This window comes from Myxocyprinus asiaticus, chromosome 33 (assembly GCF_019703515.2).
Source record: "Myxocyprinus asiaticus isolate MX2 ecotype Aquarium Trade chromosome 33, UBuf_Myxa_2, whole genome shotgun sequence".
Classification (NCBI taxonomy): Eukaryota; Metazoa; Chordata; class Actinopteri; order Cypriniformes; family Catostomidae; genus Myxocyprinus; species Myxocyprinus asiaticus.
In genome coordinates, this window is record NC_059376.1 from 4,970,538 (window position 1) to 4,996,899 (window position 26,362).

General features: G+C 44.1%; 1 protein-coding gene across 1 annotated transcript in view; it reads right to left on the bottom strand.

The window, feature by feature from the left end:
* Nucleotides 1-26,362, bottom strand: part of bsna (bassoon presynaptic cytomatrix protein a) — a 287,753-nt gene that overhangs the window by 111,128 nt on the left and 150,263 nt on the right. The window contains exons 4-5 of the mRNA XM_051670134.1: nt 10,796-11,248; nt 3,749-10,435 (exon numbers count right to left, since the gene is read on the bottom strand). Coding sequence (XP_051526094.1) covers nt 3,749-10,435; nt 10,796-11,248 — 7,140 coding nt within the window. The remainder of the gene's footprint in view (nt 1-3,748; nt 10,436-10,795; nt 11,249-26,362) is intronic.

Consider the following 26,362-nt stretch of genomic DNA (forward strand, 5'->3'; position numbering starts at 1 on the left):
TGGCGGCCATGTTTTTTTATGTGACTGTCCTCATAAACCTTGGACCTTGGACAAAGATACTGCATGCAAAATTTCAAGTCGATCTGACCAACTGTTCCATAGTTAGAGCTATTTTCATTTGTCATTGGTATAGTGCCATTAAGTGGCCAAGGTGCGCAATTTTTTTCATGTGTCCTCAGATTGACCTCCTAGATAAGTGTCTAAATCTCATTCCATTCAAGAATTATAATCATTGGTTTGGTTCTGACTGGGCAAACTGCCTATGACTAGTTCGAAAAAGTAGGTTATGCAAACAATCCAAAATGGCAGAAAATCTAGTGGGCGGAACTAAAATTTGAAAGGGCAGAAAAGAGATTCGTCATGACCAAAGAAATCATAGGAAAAAATAATTTTGTTTATGGCCCAAATTGTGCGATTTTTTTTTTTTCTTCTTCGCATTTGTGGACAGGCACTAGCATGGTTTAGGTCCTATTTATGTGACCGCTACCACTTTGTTTGTGTAAAAGAGGAGTTTTCAGATCAAGTAGAAGTAAAGTATGGAGTGCCACATGGCTCAGTATTATGAATGAATGGACATTACATTTATATAGTGCTTTTCTGACACTACACTCAAAGCATTTTACACAGTGAACAGGGGACTCTCCTCAAGAACCACCTTTGTGCAGTATCCACCTGGATGATGCGACGGTAGCCATAGTGCACCAGTATGCTCACTACACACCAGTTATTGGCAGGTCCCAGACATTATCAGGAACAAAGGAATTGAATTTCACTGTTATGCTGATGATACTCAGCTTTATATTTCCTTGAGACCTGATTAACTTTTGCAATTTCCCAAGTTTTTAAATTTCCTTCTGCTCAATTCTGACAAAACACATGTACTAATTATTGGACAAAACACCTCTAGAGTCTAGACATAAGATGCTAGAATAAAATTTAACTCTCGATGGATGTACTGTTACATCGTCTTCTACAGTTCCTCCAAAAATCAAATTTACAATGTTTGTAGAACAACACTCTTCCACCTCAGAAATATTGTCAAGTTACGACACATGCTCTCTATTTCTGTTGCCGAAAAACTAAGTAATGTGTTCATGACCTCAAGACTAGATTTTTGTAATGCTTTACTGGGAGGATGTCCTGCAGGTTCAATAAATAAGCTTCACTTGGTTCAAAACGCATCAGCTAGAGTGCTGACTGGAACCAAGAAATACATATCATTCCCATTTTATTGTCGCTACATTGGCTACCTGCTATGTTTCATAAAAAAAAATTATATTCTGCTTATTACTTATAAAGCTTTGAATGGTCTAGCTCCTCAGTACTTATGTGATCTTCTATAACACTACTATTCATTACTTTCACTATGATTGCAAGAATATCAAAATCCACAGAAGGAGGTAGATCCTTTTCCTATTTTGCTACTAAACTATGGAATAGCCTTCCAAACAGTGTTTGGGAATCAGAAACACTCTTTCAGTTTAAGTCTAGACTAAAGACTCATCTCTTAAGCCAGGCATGCACACTAAATATATCCCTCAACAAATAGTTATACTGTATTAGTCAGGTTTTGCCAGAACCAGAAACACTTCTAATATTCTATAACTAAACTTTAAAAGTGAATAGCATCTACACTAATAATTCTCTCTGTTTCCCTGTCTCAACCTCGTGATACATACAGTATCCTGAGATAACCAGAGCCTGCCAGATCCAGCTCCGGTCCAGCTTGTTGTCCCACTCCCACTGCTGTGTGTTGCTGAGTATGACTACTAACTGCAGTCTGTGCCAACCAGACAGCGAAGGGCGCTTTGATGATCACTGACTGCATCACTTCAGTCTTCTATAATGGACTTCACAGAGGATGAACTGCTACCAACCGTAAGACATGGGATACTTCACTGTCGACTGCCTGCACCTCAGGCTTAGGATGGACTTCACCGAAATAAACCATCAAGCTCCCAGCCGGACTGCGAGGCATACCTCTCTGACCTTCGCCAGCATCATCTTGTTCATAGGATGGACAACACTCTTTTAAAATGGAATACATAGATGATAAATTAATGCCAACTAAAGCCTTCATCAGCCAAATAAAAAGGAAACTGCGTCTACAGTATGTGCACTTCTGCAGTCAATTCAGGATGGACTTCATAGACTTTTAATCAGTGTTCTTAGAGTTCATACAATATCCTTTAATTTTAAACATTATCCACCAAAATCTACTAAGTTTACTCACATAAAATAAAGCCTTGTACTACACATATAAAACTAATATTGGCATTATATCCATGCTGTTTAGCCAGAGGGGAACTGACCTAAAGGCGCATCCTTAGAGGACATTTAAATGGCGGCAGGTTGCCCCTCTGCATACTTTTGTCAGATTTTATAATCTTGTTGAGGGATTAACTCCTGCTTTCCAGGGTTTCTGTTTAAACAGAGTTAGTCCCTTAGATATATGTGTTACACAGCTTGGTGGGCTGCTATTTGCTTGTTACATGGGATGATACAGCTGGCAGCTAGTTGGTAGTATGGCAAGATGGTATACAGTTCTTATAGCACTGTATAAGTGTAAAATCTATGAATTTATTTATACTGTGCGGGAGATGCTGTGTTTGCCTATTATTGAACTTTTGACTGTGTCGATAAGACCCTTCTATCTTCCTGGAGAATTTTCTCAAATGAGAAAAACTTCAAATCAATCAATTATTTTAATCAAAACAAACTTTTTAAATATTTTTTTAATAATTATGTTGCTCCATCAATAGTCAGTAAAAAGAAATATTTTTTTTCAATTATCATACACTTTTGGAGCAGAAGTACACGTTACACTTCAACCTTAAGAGGTGATTTTAGCCCCATTGTGCCCTACCATAAAGTTCATATATCTTTCATTCCATTCGATCTCTGCAGAAGTTATTACTCCACCCCCTGCATAACATCATTATGACACTGTTGAACCCACATGGTTTGAATGACGAATGTGCTGATTTGCAAAATAGTTACTGTGTTTTCAGGAAACAGTCATGACTGGCTAGTTACTTTCTTTAACAATGAATCATACCATGGTGGTTTACCAGTGAGCTACGTCATTGTAAGGGAAATGCTTTCAGTGCGGTATTATTAAATGTACATACCTGGCATGTGCTGAATTTAAAAAAAATTTTTTAGGAGCAACACAGAACAGCACAAAACCAAAATTAAGACTAAGATTACCGAGCAACACAGAACCAGGCAAAACCAAAATTTAAGAAAATATGCAGCCAAATGGCAGAAAAAGCATCAGCTACTTGCATGTCAGATCTGTTACCCAGCTAGTTAGCTCATTCTGTCTAATATAATCTGCTTGTGTCTCTTGACCTTATAGCCTGTTGGTCTCACCACAGCATGAGCCTCTCGTTGAGCTACAGCTAAAATGTTAGTAGTAGTATAGTAGTTCTTTTTTGCAGCAGATATGCACATTTACTTTTAATTAGAATTTTCCTGAAAAAAACAACAACTTAAAAACCAGTATAAATATGCACTGCTAATGTCTTAGGTTTATTATAATTATTATGATGGTAACAGATTCTTTGTTCTGCATGCTGTATCAAAATTGTGACCCAAACTTAAAATATGTACCGAACCATGAATTTTGTGTACCTTCATCAAATACTGTCTGGGTGAAGTATGTGTGTTATCTGAGTTGTTATAACAAGTTCAGAATGCTCTTTTGTATGTGTATAATCAAAGAAGAAATTTGAATTACCCATACCTGACTCTGAAGAGCTTGTTGTTGATAAAGGGAAATCCTAGCCTTTGTAGTTTCATCTGTAGTGAGACTGAGAGGTTTAGGGTCTGACATAGATCTTTGGATATTCTTCATTGGCCGGGGAAGGGCCTGATGTCTCTGTGGTGGCTCAGCAATACAGGACTTCTGCTGCGGGGTGACATGGGCTTTATTCAGCCTCTCACTAGAAGAGAATGATGTTTCTATGATGCATTGTGGAGAAGAAAGAGGAGAAACAGGGGAATACAGCACCTGTGGTGATTTTGGTTGTTGCCGGATCAAGCTGGACAAAGTCTCATTATGCATGTGATGCTGCTGGTAGCCAAACTCCAAAGGGTCAGGTCTCCGTCTCCCATACTTTATAACACTCTGTTGACCCAGAGAAAATGGATCTGCAGAACCGACTAACTGGACACTGGTGGGATTGACAGTGGTAGCAGTGCTTATCTGTGGAACAACTATGCTTTGAGACTGGGTCTCAGGGTCAGTTTGACATGCTAAGCTTTGTCCCAACTGTGTCCTCTCAGGACCAGAAATATAGTGGACTATTTCAACCTTGCTGGGGTCTGGCACAGTAACATGTATGCTTGGGGATACTCTATCTGTTTCTGTTTGGCAAGAGCAGTCTTGAATGGTTTGGATGGCAATGCTGGAAGATGCAGCTTTAGCAGATGAAGTAGTAAATGGAGGCACTTCGGATTTATGGTCTACACCAGATTCACCAGAATGTCTGGAATAACGGGAGCGTCTCCGTCTCACTGGCTGTTCCCACTCTGCCTTATCTTCATCATCATCTGTCTGAACACTGCAGTCCACACTGCGCCTAGTCCTTCTTCTTCTAGACACCAGGTACCGCTCCTCTCCATCTTCATCATCTGTTTGTACACTACTGTCTTTTAGTCTTTGAGGCAAGGGGAACATTGTAACTTCTCCCTCAGTTCCATCCTGTAGACGAGGCATAGATCTTTGTTTACGCATAGACCTGATTTCTGTCTGATCATCACAATTTCTCAAGCACATCTCTGAAGCAGAATTGGGCAGTGTTCTTAAGAAAACTTGAACATCACTATACAACACATCTGAGGCCAGTTCCTGTGGCTGAATTATTCTGCTAGCTTGGTCACTGAGGACTTGGGTATTTGCATTGGCTGCAGAAACAACAGTTGCAGTCTTCTGTCTCTTTTGTTCCTCAAGTTGCTGCTGTAGCTGTTGTTGCAAAGACTGTATCTGGTCAAGCTGCTGTTTTTGTTGAGCTAGTTGCTCTCTTTGCAGGACTAACTGGCTTTCTCTCTCAGCTTGCTGCTGCTGCAAAACGTGTTGCTTTATAGTCTGTAATTCCTGAATCTCTCGCTGCACTAGCATGTGCTCTTTTTCTCTATGCCTTTGCAACTCTGCACACTCCCGCTCGAGCTCTTCCTGAAGCCTGAGCTGTCGTAATTTTTCCAGTTCCACTCTCTCTCTTTCTAGTTGCAAAAACTGTTCCTGCTGTTGATGTAGTCTTTCATCTGTTTCTTTTTCTTGGTTCGGAGCAAGACTGAGAGCAGCAGCTGTACCAGCTTCAGTTGATGGGGGTGGCTTTGTTTTGTGCTGAGCAGTAGGATGACAATGCATTGGAGGATAGGAATGAGCAGATGGTTTAGCTTGTGGTATTTGGTGTTGTATAAGAGGCTGGGTAGTGGCCTTGGCTGGAAGGTGGGTCTTAGATAGATTTATTGGCTGCAACTGGATTTCAGGTTGGGTCATTGGTGCAAACATTTGTGTTGAAACAGGAACAGAGGTAGGGCCATCAGGTAAAGGATAGGTCTGAATTGGTTGTGTAACAGTCTCAGCTGCTGATAAGCTTACTGGAGACTTGCCAAGGTACAATGGAGTATCTTGGGATGTTGTGATAGCAGGAGACTCAATCACTTTTGTAGAAGTTGCAACAGAGAGAGGATTAGGTGTAGAATATTGGAAAGGTGCCTGTCCTGTCCTTGGAGCTACTGGCAATCTGGTTAGGCTTGCCAGAGGTACTGGTGTCATATTTGGTGCAGGATATGGTCTGTATGCCCCTCTTAATAAAGGCCGCAGCACAGAAGCAGGCTGTGTAGTAATTGGGACTGTGGACGCAATGGGTGTGTTTATAGTTGAATAGATCATACCATCAGCTGGTCTAATAGCTGATGGATACATAGCTCGAAGACTGTCTTGTCTTGCATTGATGAGATCAGTTAGAGCTTGGCTATGGGAAAGAGGCTTAACATCTGTACTGTACTTAAAGTTAGGTCTTGGACCTTGCAACATATTAATTCTACTAGGTGGACCACTACTTCCTCCAGTACTCAGCTGCAGAATGTCTGGGTTGCTACTATATCTATCCATGGAGTTAAGAGCGGCACACATGCGACTTATCTCCCTGGCAGTTGTAGCACTATACTGGGCAAGATTAGACTCTGCAAAATCACCTGAGAAATATCCATAGTCTGTGCTGATGTTGGACAGTGAGCTGTACCTCCTAATTGGTAGAGCTGCAACATCACCCTGACGAAGATCTGTGTAGGAACCATATTGAAGCCCCATTCCAAGGTATCCTCTTTCATAGCAATGCTTTAACATGTCAGTGGATAATTCTGAGGCTTGGACATGGGGATCAAGCTTTGCTGAATATGATGACAACCCTACATCTGCAAGGTTCTTTTCGGACATTGATGGCTGAAGTCGTCTTGGGAGAGGCAATGTGTATGATTTAATGGCATAATCTTGGTACGTCTTTCCGTCTTGCCGCAAATCAAGTTGCTGAAAGAGCTGTGGTAGTACAGAAGGTGCTTTTGATGATGGCTTAGTAGTCTCATCTGTGACTGGTTTCTGGGAGAATGGACCACCCACACAGCTGCCACCAAAGGGCAGGTTATAAACCATGTCACAACAAGTCACTTGATTCTCTGATTTTATTTGCCCTGTTAGATCCACTACACCATGGCCTTCCTCTGATTTGATGAGTTGTGTGACAGTAGCTACTTGTGCAGCACCATCCATCTGAACCATTATGAAATGCGGCTTGACATTTGTTAGATTCATGATCTCTGCTTGCTTCCTCCTTAACTCAAGAGGACCTCCAACACTATAAACCTCAGAGGCCATAGCTGGAGATATGGCATTAACCTCTGTGGCAGTGCTTTTCTGAGTGACAAGCATGTCCTTTTTGAATAGAGGAAGATGGCTGGATGAGTTATACTTTGCAAAAGAGACAGCTTGTTGTTGTTGAAGCTGATGATGTTGCTGAAGTTGCTGCTCAAGAAGTTGTTGTTGCTGTTGAAGCTTCTGCTGCTGTTTAAGTAACTGCTGTTGCTGGATACTCAGGTCTTCCAATTTGGCATCAATCTGTGGTATATATGGATCAGTTGGTTGTGGTTTGTTTGGTGCAAGGCAAACTACTTTTCCCAAACCTGTGCCCAAATCAACTCTGTTTTCAAGAGGATCACAATATAGTACAGTCTGCTTAGGCTGGGACATGAACATAGAAGCAGCTACTGTAACACTGATGGTTGTTGCTGTTGAGGTCACAACATGCAGCTGCTCCTGTGTATTCAAGTTCATTATTAAGGGTTGAATCGTTGTGGATTGACGAATAGGACTTCCTTCAACACTGCCAGAATACTTTCGGGATTCTGTTGCCAAAGAAGTCAAGTCCATTCCTTGGTCAGTTATGATAACTGGTGTTGGCTTTATGGCAGTTCTTAGATCCACTACACTCCCACTCTGTAACCTTTGTCCTTGCTCAATTCTTGAGGTACCAGGAACTGTGGAAATGTGACAAAGTGATATGTTTTCCATTGACAGTGATCCACGTGTATACATGCTAGCAGTGGTGACCGTGCTTGTTCCAACATTAACTTTTTCAGCCTTTAAGCTCTTGTAGAAACCATGCTGAGCTGATTGTTGATGTGTTGGAGTTTCAGGAGGGCTGACAGGAGGTGAGTAGGCATCAAATGTTGACTGACGGCTAAACCTTGTTGGTGAAGACAATGGAGATGTAGCTGTATTAACTGTAATTGGCTTTGGTGGGTTAGTGGGTTCAAACTCTTCTGTTCCCGTCATGAAAGGAGTATCTTGAGAGGACTGTTGTCTAAAGAAGCATGATGAGACAACCCTATGTGGCGTCTGAGTGCCCTGTGCCATAACTGGAGAGGTTTGAGAAGCATTTACACGGGAAACTAACAATGAAGGGCTAACAGTTTGAGTTGAAAGCTCAGCCGTTCTCCTAGAAGAGGATCTTGTTGGACTATGAATAGGAGAGGAAGTAGAAGAAAGAGGTGGACTCCTTTCATGGTAAGTATAACCTTTAACTGAACCTGTGCCAGATTCAATTATAGTTTCTGAGGATGTTGCAGTATCTCTCATTTTGACTCCTTTGCTGATTTCCATTTTCCTTACAGCATCTCTTTGGTTGTAAGCCTGAGTGATTGCAGTTATTTTATGAATCACATTTGAAACACTAGTGGTGGTTACAGAAGTGTTCCCTGTTTGCTGACTATATACATAAGGTTGTGTGGTGGACACTGTTTGACTGGCACTAGTTGGAGACACAGTGACATTATCCCTGGCATACACTCCATAAGCAGCAATAGTTGTGGCAGCAGCTGCTGGTGTAATACCATTTTTACCAGTTTGATGTTGAATTCTGTCTTTGGGCCCATCTTTAGAGAAATGTTGAGTTACTCTGACATCAGGAATCCGTCCTCCTGTCCCAGTCTCAGAAAATGATACTGGTGCTGAGAGCTGGGTAGGGCTTGTGCCAGGAGTCAGTAAAGCATTGCTTTGTTCCATCAACTTAGCAAAGGCCGAGCCTGTATCTAGTAAATGCTTTTCTGAGTAGGAATTATCCATCTCCATTTGGTCATCAAGCTGCTTTGAAATGTTTTGTGAGGTCTGGCGAATCTCTTCATAGATATCCACGGTCTCTTCATTGTCATAGTTGATATCATCTTGATCAGTATAATCATATTTATCATCATACTCCTGTCTGTTTCTGATGTCTGACTCTTGATATGAGCTTGTGCTGTACTGCTGGCCTGAGCCTGACTGCTGCTGTTGCTGCAGCTTCTGTTGTTTCTGTAGCATCTTTGCTTTCCTCATCATCTCTTCATATACTTCTTCTGCACTTTTTAATTGTTTGCCACTAGAGGAAGTAGTTATGGTAGCTGTAGAAGATGTAGTTTGTGGTTTTTCAGTAGGAGAATAAAGTAACATAAATGTTGGTAGGTTGTACTCACTGCCAGATTTGTACAGCTTTGATGACATTTCATAATCCTCACAATCTGAGTCAGCTGAAGGAGAGTATTCTGAACAGGATGATCGATGGAGTTCCTCCATCTCAGCTGCCTGTCTCAGTTCCTCTGTTGGAGAAGCATCCTCAATAGGGGATAGATTGCTGGGGGGAGTTTTGGACCGTTCTCTGCGTCTTTGTGCTCTTAGCTCTTCTTTGTCACGTTTTGTTTTTCGGACAGTGCTTCGTATTCTCTGTTGTTCCACTTCTCTCATCTTTTCCTGCTCCCTCAGGAGTTCTTCTTCTTCCCTCAGTTCGTCTTCTTCTGAGGAATCCTCAATAGTGGGTAATAGGGGGCCATGGGAGCGATGCCTGGCCTTCCTCTGCAGTTTTGCCTCCTCCAGTCGCTGCCTGCGGCTAGGACTGCTGTCGCTGTCATCTTCCATGGAGGATATGGAAGTAGGGGATATCCCTGAGGTGTAGCTTGATGTGGTTGGTGGTAGGGTGGTGGAATATTCCCCTCTTGAACGTTCTTCTGGGGAACCAGTGAGGCTTTCCATCTCCAGCTCAGGTTCTCGGTCCAGACTTAGGTCATTGTCATTGTTTAATTCCATGTCTCGACTAAAACTGTTGGTGTTGTTCAGTTCTATGGTCTTAAACCTGCGTAAGCCACCTTGGGAGGCCATGAGGTCCTCTTCAGCTGATCCTTTGTATACATCACTTGTTGTTTTGCTCTCCTCCTCAAAGCTACTAGAGTGATAAGTGAGACGGCGCTTTTCTTTTCCTGAGTCACTGATGTGCTTTTGTGTCTTTTTTGGCTTTTTGTAGCCATAACCTTCATCCTCATCATCTTCCTCTTCATCCATTTCCTCTTCTTCATCCTCATCCTCATTCTCTTCATCTGCACTCATCTCCATGATTTGCCTTCTCATAAATTCTTCATCAGTAATCTCTTCTGATTCAAAGTTCCTCTTTTTATTGCTACTGTTCTCCTCTAAAGCAGCAATTGCTCTGAGCTGTAGCTTAGCATCCCAGTCAGCTGGATCTTCTTCCTCTTCTGTAATACCTTCATGATCCTCATCATAGTCATATTCCTCTGTACTTATTGATATTGAGCGAGACCGATGCTTTCTAATGTCGCCATGGTGCACTTTTCCTTGCTTCTTATCCTGTATTCTTTCCCCTTCAGATGACACTTTTAACTCTAGAAGGGGTCGCATGGAGCTCTCCAGCTTAATCAGCTCAGATGGGCTTGGTGGTGTATAGTGCTCAGTCTGACTTCTCTCACTCATCTTCAGCTCCTCCTCCTGGATAAGGCCAGTGATCTCACTATGTGTACTTGAGATCCCATCAGAGGAATAGCCAGTGTCACTCAAACTTTGTGGGCTCCGTGATAGATCATGGTTGCTGTTTGTCTTTTTGGTTTCCTGGGAGACCAAAGAAAATTAAATAAATGCAAAACACAACAAGATACAATACAAGCTTTATTATTTTTTTGTTGTATCAGTTTGTCAGTCAGTACACTGAGCCACAGAAGAGTTGTAATATAGAAAGATGTTACTTTTGACCTCCTTTTAAAAATCTGAAAGGCTTTTGATGGTTTATTGAAAATCTGATGACGTTATGCAGCAAGCAATGAAAATACATGTGAAGTTTATATATGCATGTTCATTAGTCCTTTTTTAAAGCAAATACACTTTTAAGTATTACAAGTTTTAAAGTGATCAATTTAACAAAAACATTTCTAGCACTTCTTATGCCAGATTCTATTTAGCAAAATGGCTTACCTCATAGTATCTGGACCTCTGTAATTCTTTCTTTTCATCTTTAGCAGAAGTCTGAATTGGATCTGTTGTTTCTTTATTCTGAGTATGTTTATTTTCCTTATTGTCAAGGTCAGCCTTCTTATCCATTTTGGGTGTAGTTTCCTTCCTCTGATCTTCAACAATAATTGTAGTAGTGGTGAAAGTTGGAGCTGATGTAGTTGTGGTAGGCTGTGTAGAAGTTTTTATATCACTTGGTCTCACCATGGAGGCAGAGAGACCAATCTTTTGAGAAGCTGGACATTTCTGCTTTGTTGATATTGCCTTGTTCCCTTGCTTTTGCTGAATGGAGACTGGCTGGTGTTTAGTTGAGCCCATTAATTGGCGGTTGGGAGATGAATGTGGAACAGGGAGAGGGTCAAGCCCACCAGACATCAGTCTTTGCGTCTGACAGTTCAGACAAAGCCATTCTTTCTTCTGCAAAACAATAGGAAAGGTAGGATAAGAGTAAAGCACAAAATTATGTGAGCTTGAAGTGTATTTTCTGAAAATAAAAGGGCAAAGAACTGTTAAACTAGCAATTGAATAAGTCCATAAATGAATGAGTGAAATATTCAAGAACTGTAATAGTCAGTTGTCAATTATTTGATCTATCAAAGACACAGAGGTGCAAATGTTTGAAATGTGATTATTGAAAGAAAATCCAGTTTTCAGTTAAAATCAGGGTGCTTGCACGCCAGCATTTTCACCAGAATATGCACATACTGTATAGTACATCAATTAAACCATGATTAACCATTTATCTCTGCTACAGACATCAGCTACTCTCAGCATGAGCAAATTTAAAATCCTCTATAAAGTCCCACCTGCTGTAACAGCGCAGCATGTCATTAGCACCCACATGTTCATATTACTCCAACTAAAATTTTGTGAACAAGTAAAAACTGTTAGAATGGAAAATGTGGAGCCATTTTCTTGGTGTTCAACCTCCTAAAAGGAAAGAAGAAAGTGTGGGTGCAAGCATAACCAGTAAAAAGAGGAAAATATTCTTCAATGAAATATGGAAGATCACACAGAGTGGAGAATGTTGTGACTGATTGAAATATGAGGATACAGGCATGTTTTTCTCTGTTCATCAAGTGGATTCCTCTGACAAAACAGTCAAATTTGTGAACGGGAGAAAATATATAAATAAAAAAAACATGAAATTGAAAACTGTAAAAGACCACGAAGACTCAAAGGTGCATAAGCTGGCTGTGTTATGGGAGAAAGCTTTAGCTGTGCCAATTGGGCAGAGCGAAGCTGCAAGAGCTGTTGCCCAAATTAACACTGCTAATATAGAAAAACTGAGAATGGTCTTTCACTACATGCATGCATTATTTTGGTTATGAGCTGAATGTCAAGCCAAACACTACTTTTCATAGCATGGACAAACCATTTGTAACGTCCACATCATGATCCGCTTGATATCGCAGTGCAGATCGGTGATGCACTTTCAGGGGATTGTGCCGACTTGTCCAAGTAAATGCTTGTTGTGATTAACATGAAAAATAAAAATGGCACTTCGTGTCAAAACGTTTGCAGAATACTGACCCTAATAAATGTATTGCCAGAGCTTGCTAATTTAAGGTTAATTTATTGCAGGTCACAATGTGAGAACATTTGCTGAATGAAAACACTTTGCTTGTTTTGGCTGTTTGATAGGGTTGATGAAAGTAAAGGCATCCTTGCACTTGACGCATGTCCAGAGCAATTATAAAGCATATGTGCATGCACAGAGCGAATCCTATTGTCTTGCATTATATGGACAAAAACACATCGTCTATCCTTCTAAAAGATTTTGCTTGTGTTCCGCAGAAGAAAGAAAGTCATACAAGTTTGAGACGGCATAAAGGTGAGTAGATGATGAGAGAACGTCCTGGTTACTTGCGTAACCTCTGTTCCCTGATGGAGGGAACGGGACGTTGTGTCGATGTAGTGACACTAGTGGTCACCCTTGGGAGCCCAAGACACCTCTGGTCTTTGATAAAAGGCCAATGAAAATTGGCGAGTGGTATTTGCATACCACTCCCATGGATATACGGGTATATAAGGAGCTGATATGCAACCACTCATTCAAGTTTTGTGCTGAGGAGCCGAGACAAGGTCCCAGCCATTTCAGCAGGTAGTTCAGCATTGTGGCAGGAGGGACACAACATCTCGTTCCCTCCATCAGGGAACGGAGGTTATGCAAGTAACCAGGATGTTCCCTATCTGTCACTCACTCGACGTTGTGTCGATGTAGTGACACTAGGGGTCCCTATACAAAACACTGCAACTGGCTGAACTGTGTTACGTGAACTGGTGGTGTGTCACGGGCAGAGCACTGTGTGCCACATAGCCAGCGCACCAGGCCGACACGTAACATCCCCCAACACTGTTATGAGTGTCGAACGGCCCTTTGGGACAAGTCGACTACCCAAAAGATAGAGATGGGCTAGCCCAGTCATGGCCTCTTATCTCCTTTTTTTTCCACTCTCCAAAAAATGGGGGATTAACTGACTGGGCTGACCAGGTCTAGTTGGGGGGGTGTCCCTCCGACACCGTGGAGACCACACCCTGCTCAGAGGGGGGGGGGGTATTTAAGTGGAAATACGTCACATGGTCTTGCCGAGCTATGTCGGAAGTATGCCATGTGGAGAAGTCCCATGGTAGGTCCTACCCTACGGGGGAAGAGTTACTAAAAGCATGGAGACTGGGGCAGAGGGGCCTCTGCCAAAGGAAGACGCAGTTTTCCAACAGGGAAACAAATTAGCGGAAGATATACGTTGCATGGGGTTACCTACGGGGAACCGCCACATGCGGAGAACCTACCCCAGTACAGGGCTTTAGTTAGCATGTGTACTGGGCCGGCAGCGAGTCTCTCCGAAAACTCGTCTGCCACAGGGCTCGGAGGAAATCAACCAGGGAACACAGTTTGCGAACACTACTGGGAGTAAACGGCCCATGTCTTCAGCTCAGGGGAGGTGAAAGGCGCTATGTGCAAGCGATACACCTGGCCAGCTGTCCCGGACTTACCTGCTTGTGCGTGCCACTACACGGGACAAAACCGGTTCCATCTGAAGTTTGTAGAACCTCGCAAAGGTGTTGGGTGTTGCCCAGCCCGCTGCTCTGCAAATGTCTGTTAGAGAGGCACCCCTGTTCAAGGCCCAGGAGGCTGCTACACCCCTGGTAGAGTGGGCTCGTAGCCCTGCCAGGGATGGCACATCCTGGGTGTGATATGCCATTGTTATGGCATCAATGAGCCAGTGGGTGATCCTCTGCTTGTAGACAGAGCTTCCTTTCCGCTGTCCACCAAAGCAGACAAAGAGCTGCTCAGAGACTCTAAAGCTCTGCGTGCGATCCAAATAGATGCGTAAAGCGCACACCGGACACAGCAATGTCTGGGCTGGGTCTGCCTCCAGGCACGTTTCATTGACAGAGAACGCTTGCAGGTCTCCTACCCTCTTGATGGAAGTGAGCACAGTCAGTAGGGCAGTCTTCAAGGAAAGTGCCTTAAGCTCAGCTGACTGCAAAGGCTCAAAGGGGGCTCTCTGTAGACCCTGAAGAACTACAGAGAGGTCCCATGAGGGAACGAGGCACGGTCTGAAGGGATTCAGCCTCCTGGCACCTCTCAGGAACCTGATGATCAGGTCGTGCTTCCCTAAGAACTTACCGTCCACTGTATTGTGGTGTGCCGCTATTGCGGCTACATACACCTTCAAGGTGGAAGGGGACAGCCACCCTTCCAACCTCTCCTGCAGGAAGGAAAGCACCGATCCGACTGCACATCTCTGGGGGTCTTCCCGTCAGGAAGAACACCACTTAGCGAACAGACGCCACTTAAAGGCATACAGGCACCTCGTAGAGGGGGCCCTAGCCTGAGTGATCGTGTCCGCCACCGCGTGTGGTAGACCGCTTAGGTCTTCCGCGTCCCGTCCAGGGGCCAGAAATGGAGATTCCAGAGGTCTGGTCGCGAGTGCCAGAAGGTGCCCTGTCCCTGAGAAAGAAGGTCCTTCCTCAGGGGAATTCGCCGGAGGGGCTGTCACAAGGAGCGTGAGGTCCGAGAACCACTTCTGGGTGGGCCAGTAGGGTGCTACCAGGACGACCTGCTCCTCGTCCTCCCTGACCTTGCACAGGGTCTGTGCAAGTAGGCTTACTGGGGGAAACACATATTTGCGCAGTCCAGGGGGCCAGCTGTGTGCCAGTGCATCTATACTGAGAAGTGCCTCGGTCAGGGCGTACCAGAGCGGGCAGTGGGAGGCTTCTTGGGAGGCGAACAGGTCTACCTGTGCCTGTCCGAATCAACTCCAGATCAGCTGGACCACCTGAGGGTGGAGTCTCCACTCTCCCCTGAGGGTAACCTGCCGTGACAGCGCGTCTGCTGCAGTGTTGAGGTCGCCCGGGATGTGAGTGGCTCGCAGTGACTTGAGGTGCTGCTGACTCCAGAGGAGGAGACAGTGGGCAAGTTGTGACATACAATGGGAGCGCAGACTGCCTTGATGGTTGACATATGCTACCATTGCCGTGTTGTCTGTCCGAACTAACACGTGCTTGCCCTGGATCAATGGCTGGAACCTCCGCAGGGTGAGCAGAATTGCCAGCAGTTGACGCAGTTGATGTGCCAATGCAGCCGCGGGGCCGTCCATAAGTCGGCAGCTGCATGCCTGTTGCAAGCAGCGCCCCAGCCCATTTTGGAGGCACCTGGAGACCTGCTCTAGGAGAACGCCTGCCCATAGAAATGCGAGGTTGGTCCAAGGGCTGAAGAGGCAGTGACAGATCAGCATGATGGCCACGCAATGTGTTGCTGAACACCATGCCCATCTCGGGATTTGAGTCTGAAGCCAGTGCTGAAATGGTCTCATATGCATCAACCCGAGCAGAGTGGTCACCACTGAGGATGCCATATGCCCCAGGAGCCTCTGAAAGAGTTTCAGTGGAACCACTGTTTTCTGTTTGAATGCCTTCAAACAGATCAGCACCGACTGTGCGCACTCGTTCGTGAGGTGTGCCGTCAACGAGACCGAGTCCAACTCCAAACCAAGAAAAGAGATGCTCTGAACTGGGAGGAGCTTGCTCTTTTCCCAGTTGACCCGAAGTCCTAGTCGGCTGAGGTGCGAGAGCACCAGGTCCCTGTGTGCACACAACACATCCTGAGAGTGAGCTAGGATTAGTCAATCATCATGATAGTTGAGGATGCGAATGCCCACTTCCCTTAGCGGGGCAAGGGCTGCCTCTGCGAACTTCGTGAAGACGTGAGGGGACAAGGACAGACCGAGAGGGAGGACCATGTACTGATACGCCCGACCCTCGAATGCAAACTGCAGGAAGGGTCTGTGTCAAGGTAGAATCGAGATGTGGAAGTACGCGTCCTTCAGGTCTACCGCCGCGAACCAATCTTGATGCCGGACGCTCGCTAGAGTGCGTCTTTGAGTCAACATCTTGAACGGGAGTCTGTGTAAAGCCCGGTTCAGTACTCGCAGGTCCAAGATTGGCTGCAACCCATTGCCTTTTTTCGGTACAACGAAGCAGGGGCTGTAAAACCCCTTCTTCATCTCGGCCGGAGGGACAATCTCGTCAGACGTACTGGCGGGTGGGGCCTCGTGGAGGGGCGGAGCCTGAGGTGCCACACCGTGTCGTGGCCATGCTGAGTTCAGGGACATCAAAGTACTTACCTGGCTCCTTGTGACCACCCCTGGAACAGCCTGGGATGGGGAGGAAAAGGCCTGTCCTTGTGACCCGTGGAGACGGTCACATCGGGGGCAGATTTGTGCCTCAGCTGGGCGTTCAGGGGTGAGGAGACCGCCGCTGGAGTGCCAAACCTGCCAAAATGGAGTGGTAGATGGTGGTCGTGATGACGGTCGTGCACACTGGGTATGTGACCCAAGGAACAAAGAAACCGCTCTTGCTGAACTCTTGGGTACCACAGCCACTTGGGCATGCAGCACAATTAATTGCAAAGGTAACAAAAGATTCTCCTCCCGTCCTTCCACTGGGGGATGGAGTGGTCTGCTTACCAGCTCCAGAGCAGCATATTTCATTGTCCCTGGGTTACCCATCTCAGGGGCGCTTCGAAGCCTTTCACGGGTTCTTGGCAGCCACAAGACAGGTGGCGTCTGCTTCCTGCAGCGGGCTCCACGCCGGGCCAGGCCGCAGGGGCAGGCTGCGGCAAAGCCGGTGCAGTCACCACAGAGGGACGCCCTTGGCAACGAGCAGACGGGGTGCAGGATCTTGAGCCGCACCGGGGCAGGATGTGCCGGATAACCTCTGTCTGCTGCTTCACCGCTGAGAACTGCTGGGCAAAGTCCTCGGTGTCGCCGGACTGGCCAACTTGGGAAATGGGGGCAGCAAGGAACCGTGCCTTGTCGGCCTCTCCCATCTCGACCAGGTTGAGCCAAAGGTGACGCTCCTTGACCACCAAGGTGGACATCACCCGCCCGAGAGACCCCGCCGTGACCTTCGTCACCCGGAGAGCGAGGTTGGTCACCGAGCGCAGCTCCTGCATCAATCCTGGGGCGGAACTACCCTCGTGCAGTTCCTTTAGCACCTTGGCTTGGTGGACTTGCAGGCGAGCCATGGCATGCAGGATGGAGGCGGCTTGTCCAGCGGCACCAAAGGCCTTGGCCGTCAGAGATGACGTAAACCCACAGGTCTTGGACAGGAGCTTTGGGCGCCCGTGCCAGGTGGCAGTGCTCTGCGGGCATAGGTGCACCACGAGTGCCTTATCCACTGGGGGGATTGTCGAATAGCCCTTGGCCGCCCCACCATCGAGGGTAGCGAGGGCAGGGAAGCTGAAATATCGGGACCGGGCAGTAAAAAGTGCCTCCCATGACCTTGCCAGCTCTTCATGCACTTCCGGGAAGACAGGAACGGGGGTTGGGCGTGGCTGTGAGCAGCGCCGTGAGCCCAGGAACCAATCATCGAGCCGCGAGGGTTCAGGGGAGAGTGGAGGGTTCCACTCTAGCCCGACACTCGCGGCTGCCCGGGAAAGCATGTCATCATCTCTGTGTTAGCCTGTGACTTGGTGACCGCACCCGAAGGGAGGAGCCCAGCTGAGGCTTCCGCGTATGACTGGACGAGCCCACTCTCCGATGCTGCGCTCGAGAGCTCATCACCTTCGTGGGCTCCGAATAAGAGGTCGAACTCGCTGTGAGACGAGACAGCGGACTCATCCAGAAGCCCGATCAGGGCAGACGAGCATGCTGGGGAATGGGAGGTCCATGGGGGGATTCCCAGTGGAGGTGGTCCCATTGGGGTCCCCAAATCGCTCCCAGTGCTAGCCGCGCTGGCCTCATACCCGTGAGTAGAAGGACCGAGGCGGGGAGCCTCTGGGGTGGCTTGCTTTCTTATGAAGGTAAGCTGCGACCGCATCGTTGCCATGGACATGTTCTCGCAATGAGAACATTACCCATCCACGAACGCTGTCTCCGCGTGAACAGTGCCCAGACATGAAAGACAGTGATTGTGACTGTCAGAAGGCGAGAGATAATGAGCGCAACCAGGAATAACACACAAACGGAAAGTCATCTTTAAAAAGACGTTTCGTGTGTGCTGCTCTTTTAGAGATACAGTATATACTCTTTTAGAGAAATATACTCTTTTATTTCTGCCGAAGCGCCCAGGGGCATTCTCTGCAGTGCACAAGTGCAGAGGGGGGAGAAGCCGCTGAAATGTGCCGTCAGATCCAGCAGAGGTGAATGAACAGTCGTGGGAATTCAGCTCAGTGAGCATGACCGTTCGGCTCCGGAGAGAAAATCTGAATAAGTGGTTGCATACCAGCTCCTTTTATACCCGTATGTCCGGGGAAGTGGTATGCAAATATCACTCGCCAATTTTCATTGGCCTTTTATCAAAGACCAGAGGTGTCTCAGGCTCCCAAGAGTGACCCCTAGTGTCACTACATCGATACAACATCGAGTGAATGACAGATAGGGAATCATAATTTTTGGGTGAACTATTCCTTTAAATTTTCCAGTATTCAGTCAGTACCTACAGTATAGTTCATGCAGTGAACATAACCAAATATATCTGTTCCATGATGGTTGGTGTCTGCTGTCAAGAAGAATGGAAGAGAAAATTGGTAGCTTGTGCCACTGATGGTGCAGCTGGAATGGCAGACGTAAAGACTGGTGTGGTTTCAAGCAGCATGGAGAGAGATCATATGTCATGGGCATACTCTGTAAGGCACACAGGGGTAACATACAGTAGTAGTGAAGAATCATAAACAAAACATAAACAACATTATACAATCAATGGAGACCACAGGAGACCCAGCGGAGCTGGAGACCACAGGGGACCCAGCAGAGCTGGAGACCACGCGCTGTTTGTCTGTGGTGGGAGTGGGTGCAGGCTTGGAGTCCATGGCATTACCCATTCTTATTCCAAGTATTATGCTGTATTTTATAGCTCTCATTAGGGGTTTGAAATTAGAACCCACCACCCTCCAAATGCTGGTATATTGTCAGCAGTGGCATGAAGGTTTCACACATAAAAACAGATCTCTAAATTAATGTAATTTCAATGTACTGGGGGAAATTGTGTTTAATGTTCATCTTTACCATCGGCCAGAGAAATGTTAAATGTTGCTTTGATTGGCTATTAAGTTTAAAGTTATGTATGGTATAACATATGGCCAAATGTCAAACCACTGGATTCATGGTAGAGGTCTTGTATTCTGCAATGTAGTAGGGGAAGATGCAGAAGACATAATAAAGTGAGAAACCAAATTGCAATTTATAAAATAATAATAATAATTAAAAAAAATAAAAAAAAACGTGAAAGGATGAAATAAAAAACACATGAAGTAGAAAAGAAACATGAATAGTCTAGAAAAACAACAAATCCTGACTTGACCAACTGTGACTATGACTATGAACAAGAACCATAAACAAAGCAAAACTGATGTTACACTATCAATACATTAAAAGGAACAAGAGAACATGAGTGCTTTAAAAACCTATTGAAGCTCATTTACCCCACCAACAGGCCTGACTTCACTTTGCTTAAATGAGTTCATATTTATTATATAATGAGTCATTCTACAGTAGTGCAAAATGCTGCCCCCCACATAAATACATATATTTAAAAGGGCATATATATAGGCAACTAACACATATTTATCAAGTTAATGTAATAACTTTACAAATCTTCAAAAATAGTTTATTTTTTTAATTGGGCAGAATATGTCCCCCAATCTAACCTTGAGAAATACATTTAAAAATTAAACACCTAAATGTTTTTTCATATTTTTAAACACTTAATCCTAATGTACCTTGTCAAGTCCTACTGAAATTTAGTTGACATGAGTTTTTCTGTCTTTTTAAAAAGACTTCATTTAGAGTGAAAAATTGCTGTCCCCCATTGTTTTGTCGATACAGAAACTAACACAAATATAGCTGCAAGCAGAGATGACGGGCCAATGCACCATGGGTCCATTTCCACCCGGTGGCTTTCGGAAAAAAATGCAAGGTCGACACATGCATTTGACATTTGACATTATTCTAAACAATTTTGAAGCAATTTGAGTAAATATAAGATGACTATTTTAAAGTCTGTTGTAAGAACAACACTTGCTGCTACCAGGTGGTGGTGTTATGACCGTGACCCAAAATAGTAAAATCCATGTGATTAGCCCCCAAGACTAAACATAAATCTAATTTTTTTTTTATCTAAATCACACATTGCACACAGAAGATATAAGACACTTCCTGTTTCCCATTTTTCGCCATTATTTTAATGCCTCGCCATGGCAACACCATTCAATATATCAAAATCTGTTTGCAAATTAGCTTCTTCAATGTCTTGGCATAATGTTGTCTAAATGTGGTGACAGTCTCATGAATCACCTAGGAAGAGAATTTAAAAGTTCAGAGACTGCAATATTAAAAAAATCCAAAATGGCCGACTTTCTGTTGGGTGGACCTAATGATTATAATTATGAAAGTTGTCCAGCTTGATGAGAACTATATGCACCAATTTTGGTGACTGTAGGTGAAAATGGGGATGCTACAGAGCCCCCCCTACTTTTGAACTTTTGCCCAGACCTAATGGCCAATGACTGTGTGTGCAAAATTTTATTACATATTAAGCATGCCAGGTGCTTCAAAAACACCCAAATATAGGAAGAAAGAAATAATAACATGCATTGCCATGGCAATAGTATTTAAGATATCAAATATCCCTTTACAAATGTACATCAGCAGTGTCATTTTTTGTGATAAACATTTTTATTGATTCATACAATAAGCAAAACATATATACACATAATCAACATTTAACCCCCACCACTACCCCTTCCCCTCCCAATCCCCGACCCCACCCAGATCCCCAACAAACAATCCTGTGGTCACACATGAGTATACACACACACACACACACACACACACACACACACAAAGATTTATATATATATATATATATATATATATATATATATATAACATCACACACATTTATAACTACACCTCTCTCTCCACTGCCCCTCCCCGAGAGCCCTACAAGAATGCTAAATAGTTGCCCCATTTCCCAACAAAGGCATCCAAGTTCCCCAGTCTTCTAGATGATACTTCCTCGAAAGCCACCACCCTCCCCATCTCCGTGTACCACTCCTGAAATGAGGGTGCTGCAGCCGACTTCCATCCCCTTAAAACTACTTGTCTGGCAATCATAACACTGGTTAAAATCCAATTATTTATTCCCAATATTGATGACCGCCCCATCGCCTAAAGTCTGGGGCAAAATGAAATTTGAGTGCCCAATACGTCACACATAAATCTCTGAGCTTAATACACCACCAAAAAACATGGGTTGTGTCTCGATCTTCTGATTGGCATCACCAGCAGGTGTGTGTATCTTTAAGACCAAGCCTATACAGTCTAGAGCAGGTCCAATAGAATCGATGTATACCAATACCAAGTTTAAATCTTTCTCCCATAATCTCTTAAGAGAAATTGAAGCTCCGTCCCCCAGACTCTGAATTAGCAGGGAGTAATACACTGATGCCTCATGACCTTTTCCAAAAGCAGTAATCACCACTCCTAGAGTATCTGCCACTTTAGGGGGTGTATGCTACTCCCAAAAATAATACAGAGCAGGTGACCCAGCTGTAAATACCTAAAGAACTGAGATCTAGGAATCCCAAAATGTTGAACCATATTTTCAAAGGCTCTCAATAATCCACTCTCATATAGGTCACAGAGCGTATTTACCTCCCTCACAATCCACTCTGACCAGCAGAAAGGGGACTTATTAATACATAATTTTTGGGTTCAGCCATATGCTCGAGGCAACATTTAAATAAATGTCCGAATTAAAACTCTGGACACTTTTGTCCATACCAAGTACAAATGCGAGATAACGGGGTGTAACTTAATTTCTCCGATTAGTTTGATAGAAAGGCTTTGCAATGGCAAAATAGGGGCAAGAACTTCCTGTTCAATACAAAACCAGGGAGGGGCTCTCAGGTGGAAGCGACCAATGAGCCAAATGTCTGAGACCGAATGCATAATAATAAAACAAAATCATAGGTAGGCCTAGCCCACCTTTGTCAATTGGCCTATGCAACTTACTGAAAAGTAATCTAGGACGTTTACTATTCCAAATGAAGAACATTGCCATACTATCAAATTGCTTGAAATATACCACCCCTGGAGTCGCAAGTTTGAATCCAGGGCATGCTGAGTGACTCCAGCCAGGTCTCCTAAGCAACCAAATTGGCCCGGTTGCTAGGGAGGGTAGAGTCACATGGGGTAACCTACTTGTGGTCGCTATAATGTGTGGTTCTCGCTCTCAGTGGGGCGCATGGTGAGTTGTGCATGGATGCCAAGAAGAACAGCGTGGGCCTTCACACGTGCTATGTCTCCACGGTAACGTGCCCAACAAGCCACGTGATAAGATGCGCAGATTGACGGTCTCAGACATGGAGGCAACTGAGATTTGTCCTCCGCCATCCGGAATGAGGCGTGTCACTACGCCACCACAAAGACTTAGAGCGCATTGGTAATTGGGCATTCCAAATTGGGGAGAAAAGGGGAGAAAAAAAAGAATAAAGGGGAGGGGGACATCTATAGGGAGAGACTGTAGCAGGTAGTTGAATTTTGGAATACAATTCATTAACCTTCCCAATCATAGATAAATGTAATAAAGCCCACCTGCCCACATCACTCAAAAACCTTAAAATTAACTCAATCACACAGATTTGCCGGGAATAAAATTCCCAAATACTTAATGCCCTGTTTGGGCCACTGGAAGGCGCCCGGTTGAAAACCGTCACCGGGCAGTACGCTGTCAAAGCCAAAGCTTCGGATTTAGACCAATTAACTCTATATCCTGAGTACTTAGAAAAGGAATTGCTAATTCTGTGGAGGCAAGGCATAGCTCTAGTAGGGTCGGAGACGAATAATAAAATATCATCTGCGTAAAGCAAAAGTTTATGTATCACACGTTCCGTCACCACCCCAGGAAAATCCTCCTCCTTTCTTATTGCGGCTGCTAATGGTTCCAGGGAAAGACAAAACAATAATGGGAAAAGAGGGCAACCCTGCCAGGTGCCCCTATCCAGAGTAAAATAATCTGAAATTAATCAATTCGTTTGTACTGCTACTACCGGGTGTCTATAAAGTAACTTAATCCAACCAATAAAAGTATTCCTGAACCTGTACAAATCCCACTCTACCATATGAAACACCTTTTCGGCATCAAGTGAGATGGCAGCGACCGGAGTCTGATCATTTGCCACTGACCGGGGGCAGTGGTGGCTCAGCGGTTAAGGCTCTGGGTTACTGATCAGAAGGTCGGGGGTTCAAGCCCCAGCACTGCCAAGATGCCACTGTTGGGCCCTTGAGCAAGGCCCTTGACCCTATCTGCTCCAGGGGCGCCGTATCATGGCTGACCCTGCACTCTGACCCCAGCCTAGCTGGGATATGTGAAAAAGAAGAATTTCACTGTATATGTGCAAATGTATAATGTGTGATAAATAAAGAAAATTATTATAATTATAATTGACCACATGATATTGATGAAACACCTAATGTTATCAGAAGAGCTACAGCCCCGAATAAACCCCACCTGATCTATATGTATAAGAGATGTCATAACTTTATTTAACTTTTACTTAATTTTTGACAAAATTTTAACGTCTAGCTGGATCAGGGAAATTGGCCGGTAACTCTTACACTCACTTGGATCTTTGTCCTTTTTAAGAATCAGACTGATCCAGGCTTGCGTCATGGTTGGCAGAAGCTTTCCATTCTTTAATGATTCCATATAAACTTCTAGCAAAAGTGGAGCCAGTTCTGTAGCATAAGATCTAAAAATCTCAGCGGCAAAGCCATGTAGGCCTGTAGGCAAGGCCTTAATTACCCCCCAAGCTCCTCCAAGGTTATCTCAGAATCAAGAGAATTTTTTTGCTCAGCCGTGAATTTAGGAAGTTCTAATGGTTCCACAAACTTTCTAATATCCTCATCAGTAGACGAAGACATGGAACTATAGAGATCAAGATAGAATTCTTTTAAAGCATTATTAATATCAATGACTGAGGTAAATATTTCACCACCAGCAGATTTCACTGAGGGAATGGTAGAAAAAAACTCTCTCTGTTTATATATCTAGCCAGAGGTTTTCCTGCCTTGTCCCCCGACTCAAAGTATGACTGTCTTGCCCTGAATAGCCAAAACTCCACCTTCCGTGACAAAATAGTATTATATCTGTATTTCAATCAGGTCAATTCTCTGAGGCCATCAGACGACATTCGGCACTTCAGCTCTGTCTCGGCACTTTTAATATTCCCTTTCAACTCCACAAGTTCTCATGCTTTGGATTTTTTGGTGAATGAGGCATATTGTATGATCTGACCCCTAAGAACCGCCTTAAGTGCCTCCCAAGCCAAGCCCACAGAGGATACTGAGCACCAGTTGGTCTCCATATAAACACTGATTTCAGTCTTTAACATTTGTTGGAATTCAGGATTTTGCAAAAGGGATACATTAAGGTGCCAACTATATGATTTCTTTTTCTCTATATGTGGCAACACCTCTAAACTCACCAGGGTGTGATCCAAGACTAAAATGTTTCCAATTGAACAATCAACAACAGATGGAATGAGGGACTTAGATATAAAAAATATATATATATTCTAGAGTAAATCTTATGGACTTATGAAAAAAAAATGTATAGTCCCTACCAGATGGGTTCAAAAGTCTCCAAATATCTGTAAGACCAAGATTTTTACACATCCTGTGAAGCATCAATGTTGCTCTAGGGGGCTTACACACTTTTGCTTCACTACGAGCAAGGACTGAGTCCATCAAAAGATTAAAGTCTCCTCCCAATATTATATCATGAGGGGTGCCAGCGGTTTGCAACATCCCCTCAAGATCTATAAAAAAGCCTTGATCATCAGCATTAGGTGCATAAATATTAGCCAAAATCAACCTTTTTCCCTGAATTTCTCCTAAATCAATAATGACTCTTCCTAATTTATCTTTACTCTGTTTAAGACATTTGAATTGTAGATGTTTATTTATCATTATAATGACTCCCCTGCTCTTACTTGAGCCCGCACTAAAGAAAACATGTCCACCCCATATCTTCCCAAATTTTTCAGCTTCCTGCAGGTAGAGATGCGTTTCTTGAAGAAACACTATATCATATTTCTTATGGTTAAGAAAAGAAATAACCTTCCTTCTTTTTATGGGGTGCCCCAACCCATTCACATTCCATGTGGAGAGAGGCAATCCACTCATATTAACATCTGACATATTGATATAATAATAAAAAAAAAATTGTGTGTCAAAAACAAGATTATACAGACCACATTCCCCATTAGTACAACAATCAAACCCTGAACTTCCCCCAGAACAAAACAAACAGAAAAAAGACAAATGTGTGCATTAACCCCGCGCATGACAGCGCCAACCGGCGTCAATCCCTCTAAACTCAAAAGGTCCATGTACGCCTATGAGAGCCCCCATGACAGCTTTGCCATCGGATTGCTCAAGTCCGGTGCTTCTATACAAATTGTGTGTATTTGATTCGATTTGCAAAATTACATATCAGAAAATACTTTGTAAAACAGACCCCAGCCAACAGGCAGAGTAAACACAAAGAACATGTAGATTCATTCACAGAACTGTCTTGAAGCTGTGTTCCTCCACAAAATAAACTCCAGCTGATATAAAGCCATTCAGTTTCCTCGGACAGACAAAAAATTGTTCAGTGAAGGCTGTTTATGAATTCAGCAGATGACGTAATCATTCTAATGTCCCTTAAAAATATTCCACAAAAACAAACTCCAGCCAACAGGAGGCATAAGCACAAAGAATAAACAGATTCATCCACAAAACTGTCCTGAAGCAGTGTTATTCTACAAAACAAGCTCCAGCCACTAGGTGGAACCAGCACAAAAAAAACCCCCAAAAAACAGGCATCCCGGTTCCTCGAATGATCAATACCCAAACTCATTTGAAGGTCGTGCAAAAAAAATAACACCATGACTTACTCAGCCCATCCACTTTATAAAAGACGTCCTTTATGTGAGCATATAGATATTTTGCGGTTATTCATAGTGACCATTCT